This window comes from Mandrillus leucophaeus, unplaced genomic scaffold, assembly GCF_000951045.1.
Source record: "Mandrillus leucophaeus isolate KB7577 unplaced genomic scaffold, Mleu.le_1.0 Scaffold276, whole genome shotgun sequence".
NCBI lineage: Eukaryota > Metazoa > Chordata > Mammalia > Primates > Cercopithecidae > Mandrillus > Mandrillus leucophaeus.
This window is the reverse complement of record NW_012102876.1, coordinates 373,230-377,501: the sequence shown is the minus strand read 5'-3', so window position 1 is coordinate 377,501 and position 4,272 is coordinate 373,230. Positions and strand designations below refer to the sequence as shown.

The following is a 4,272-nucleotide window of genomic DNA, read 5'->3' as shown; positions in this document are numbered from 1 at the left end:
TTTTTTTTTTTTTTTTTTTTTTTTGGAGTCTCGTTCTGTCATGCCCAGGCTGGAGTGCAGTGGCGCGATCTCAGCTAACTGCAATTTCTGCCTCCTGGGTTCAAGTGATTCTCCTGCCTCAGCCTCCTAAGTAGCTGGGATTACAGGCACCTGCCACCCACCACACCCGGCTAATTTTTTGTATTTTTAGTAGAGATGGGGTTTCATCATGTTGATTAGGCTGATTTAGAGCTCCTGACCTCAGGTGATCTGCCCGCCTTGGCCTCCCAAAGTGCCGGGATTACAGGCATGAGCCAACGTGCCCAGCCCGATAATGTCTACTTTTAAAGATGTTCCTGAATCTAAAGAAAAGGCTAAGAATAACAACTTACCAGTCGTGAAGAGAAGTTTTCTAGGATCCTGAGAAAAAGAAAAAAAAAATAAGTGATTAAAAACTAAAGCACTGATGACATATAATTCTATAAAGAGTATGCAGTATCTACAAGCCATATATTTGTCATGTAAAATACTGTTTATCCAATGGAAGTGAGAAAGACTCGATTAAGTTTCATAACATTTTCACAATGCTAGAGGAGATTACAACAAGCAAAAACCCAATTCACAGAAATCTATCCATCTGAGGCAAAATACTGGATGACTCAAAAGGCCTAAAAATTATTATTAATGGTTACCTACAAGCTAGAGGCACTGGTTTTAAGCCTACCTTTAACCATTTTGAACTCAATGTCCTAGCCATGATGTTAAGGTATTATTATATACTCTGTTCACCAAAACTGTGAAATTGCATCACAAGATGTGAAGATAGAATTAAAACCAATAAAATATGTAGGGGATTTGCACATTGTAAGCTCAATACAAAGAAGACTAATTGGGAGCTTTCTATGTTTCAAAAATAGTGAAAAGTGGTGAGGATAAACAACGATCAGTATCTGCTACTTGGAAATATGTAAGATTAATATTGTTATAATATTGTATGATTTCCTTTAAACTACATCTCTTATGCTCTAATGGGTTATAGTCAACACCCTTCTACCTTCTGGAAAACCAATCCCTACTAGATTTGTGAATTTATTTTTTATCCCCATGGTGCTTAATATTTCACAAGCTTTTGAATTCCTTTCTTTGTGCCTCCATTGAATCAGGGGTCAGGCCAGACTATGTACTAAGAAGGAAACAATTTATATAGTGTCATTTGGGGTCTTTGAATAAGGACCACTTGCCTAGGAATAGCTCCTCACCTGGCTTAATTCAATTGACTTCTATTCCAACTATTAGAAACATGGCTATAGGGTGATCTAAGAAAACTGAATGTATAAACAACCCATAAAAATATAATATGGGCTGAACAAAGTCATAAGAATAGAAATGTGAATAAATACCTATGGAAACCCAGAAGATGGAACAATTAATATTGCTAGAGAAAGAAAAGGAAACATGAGAGTGAGAGATGTTTTCACAGTGGCAAGGTGAGGCAGATTTAGCTGGGCTATCAAGAAAGGGCAGCAGTCACAAGCTGGAGGGTGAGTCCTTCCATGCAGAGTAAAAGCATAAAACAAGAACAATAGGGCATATGACACAAAACCATCTCTTTCAAAAGCAGTTCACAAAATAACATATGTGTTGATTTTATATATATATATATAAAATATATAATCAATTATCAATACAGCAATATATAATATATAATAGATATAATAGATATGCCATATATTTATGTATATATTTAAATATATGTGTGTGTATATATATACACTTATTTTCATCTACATCTAATGCATTGCCTTGTACCTATTAGATGCTAAATACATATTTATTAAAAAGAGGGAAAAAAACAAAAAGAGAGACATGAAAGAAGGAATACAAGAAGAAATAAAGGCAGGGGAAATACTAACTTAAAACAATGAGTTGCCATTTTCATCCATCAGATTGGAAAAAAACAACAGAGATGAGTTGTAGAAATAGGCATTCTAATATTAGTCAGAAGTGTGAAAAAAGGAGAAGACTTTTTAAAACGGAATTTGGCACTGTCCATCAAAACAAAAATGTGCAACCTTTTAAACCAAAATTCTACAACTACAGATCTGTGTAGAAGTGGACAAAGAAATACATTTATTGGAGTGTGGTTCATAACAAAAACTGAGAATCAACCTAAATGTCTGAATAAGAAAAAGACTAAAAATAAATTATGGCATAGTCATATGGAGAGAATGAGATAGATCAAGATATTTTGATATAATAAGCTATAAAAGTATATTTATGGAGACAAGTAAATTGCCAAGGAATATATACCATAAAATGCCACTGAAAATATCAGAAAAAAATGTAATACACTGTGGCTTGTTTTGGAGGAGAAGCTTTCACTTTTAACTTCGTTTACTTGAGAGTTTTAAAATATTTTATATTGAGCATGTATAACTTTTCAAAGAAAACAAATTTAATAACCGAAAACCTTGAAATCACTAAAAATATTGGAACTTAAGCAAAAGTTTATTCCATTAAAATGAGAAAACCATTAAAGTTATTAAAGACATGAATTCTGAAAAGAGAAGAAAAGAAGAAAAAGAAACAAAGAAAATGTAACAGGGGCAGAAAACAAGTAGCTAGTGATTTGAGCAGAGGGCAGCAGGAGAAAGGGAAGCAGGTGGGAGTGAGATCGGGAGAAGTGGAGGCTGGGTCTGAAATAATTACATGTGAAGAGCCGTCACTGGCCTGCTAAGGAGCTGGAATTTTTCAGTGGTTCTCAGTGCTGGATGCACTCTACAAGCCTGGGAAACGTTTACAAATTATCAGTGCCTGCCTCCCAACCAAGACCAATTAGATCATGTTGGTATTTTTTTTAAATACGAGTAGAGACAAGGGCTATATCAAAGGTTGCTGGCTATTTTGGTTTTGTGATTTGTTTCTGTATTTGTTGTTACTTTTTCATTAGTTTTGTTTTGAGGGGGAAGTCAAGCACATGATCACAACAGTATTAAACCTAGAAAACTCTGGTGATATGTGGAGGAGACAAAGGAGTGGGGAAGATGGGAAAAAATTTTATTAAGTCACTACCAAACTTAGTCTGCAGAACAGGAAAATTAGGGTGGGGGGATGCTAATTAAATGGCACAGAACAGTTTGTTTTTGATGTAGTCTTGGCATTGTGAAGCAAAGGCAGCCTGAGGACTGTATGAGAGCATCAACCAACAGAGACCTAACTGGCTGAGCATGTGCTGTTCATCAAGCTCTGGCCTGCACCTTGCACATATAATTTCATTGTATGGACGGCTTCCCATGGAGAATAGCACTATGTCAGATATTGCCTGCTACAGAATTGAATTTAACATCACCTAATTCGAGGAATGTTTTTAAATGAATGAATCATGAAAACTCACTAACATTTTTTTAAGTAAAATAAATTGATTTATCCAGGATTCACAAATAATCAATCTACTTTTATTTCCTTTTCCCCAAAACCTAGTATGTGAGTTATAAAGTATTTTTACCCTGTAACGGCACTGTCGACACTCTCAGCTGAATGATAGGAATTAGACAAAAGCTGCTGGGAGTCAGAGGCAGACCTGAGTGGCAACCATTTGAACATTGCAGAATAAAAAAGTAGACATTCTACCAACTCCCACTTTCAGCAGGAGAGACTATGAAATAGTAATTACTTATATTTTCTATTGAAAAGGAATAAAGCTCAATTTGACAACTGCATTTTAAAAGCACTCAAAAGGAGCAGTAAGGTACAAATATTCAGGGAAAAATCACAGACCCTCATTAGTCATCTCATGACAAGTGAAAGGAAAATGGGAAGACAGAGACCACCCACCTCATTTCGGTATCTTGCTGCGTTCAGTTCAACAAAATCTTCACTGTAATTCACTGAGAAGTTGAGGGCATTCACCAGATGGGCAGCCACGTGCACGCCTACAGAATCACACCAGGGGCAAGTTAGTGGGATTTTCATATATGCTCCATGTCAAGGACTCAGTTCTTCCTCCCCCTCAGTAAATACAGGGTCAAACTTTGACAGCTATATGGGCAATGAAATATTACATGGAAAGGTGAAGTTTTAAAGACACAAAAAACTTAACTATAGATAGTTTACCAAATGTTCAAAGGCTGTAATGAAACAACCCTAGTAAGTCAGGGATAAGAGAAACACACACAAACACATCCTCCCCCTAACACACACACACACACACCCCCTCCCCCTAACACACACACACACATCCTCCCCCTAACACACACACACCCTCCCCCATCACACACACACACACATCCTCCC

The 4,272-nt window shown here is 36.4% G+C and overlaps 1 protein-coding gene across 1 annotated transcript in view; it reads right to left on the bottom strand.

Annotated features, from left to right (window-relative positions):
• The window catches only part of NOX4 (NADPH oxidase 4), a 176,353-nt gene that overhangs the window by 115,931 nt on the left and 56,150 nt on the right, over positions 1 to 4,272 (bottom strand). The window contains exons 4-5 of the mRNA XM_011984951.1: positions 3,814 to 3,956; positions 372 to 399 (exon numbers count right to left, since the gene is read on the bottom strand). Coding sequence (XP_011840341.1) covers positions 372 to 399; positions 3,814 to 3,956 — 171 coding nt within the window. The remainder of the gene's footprint in view (positions 1 to 371; positions 400 to 3,813; positions 3,957 to 4,272) is intronic.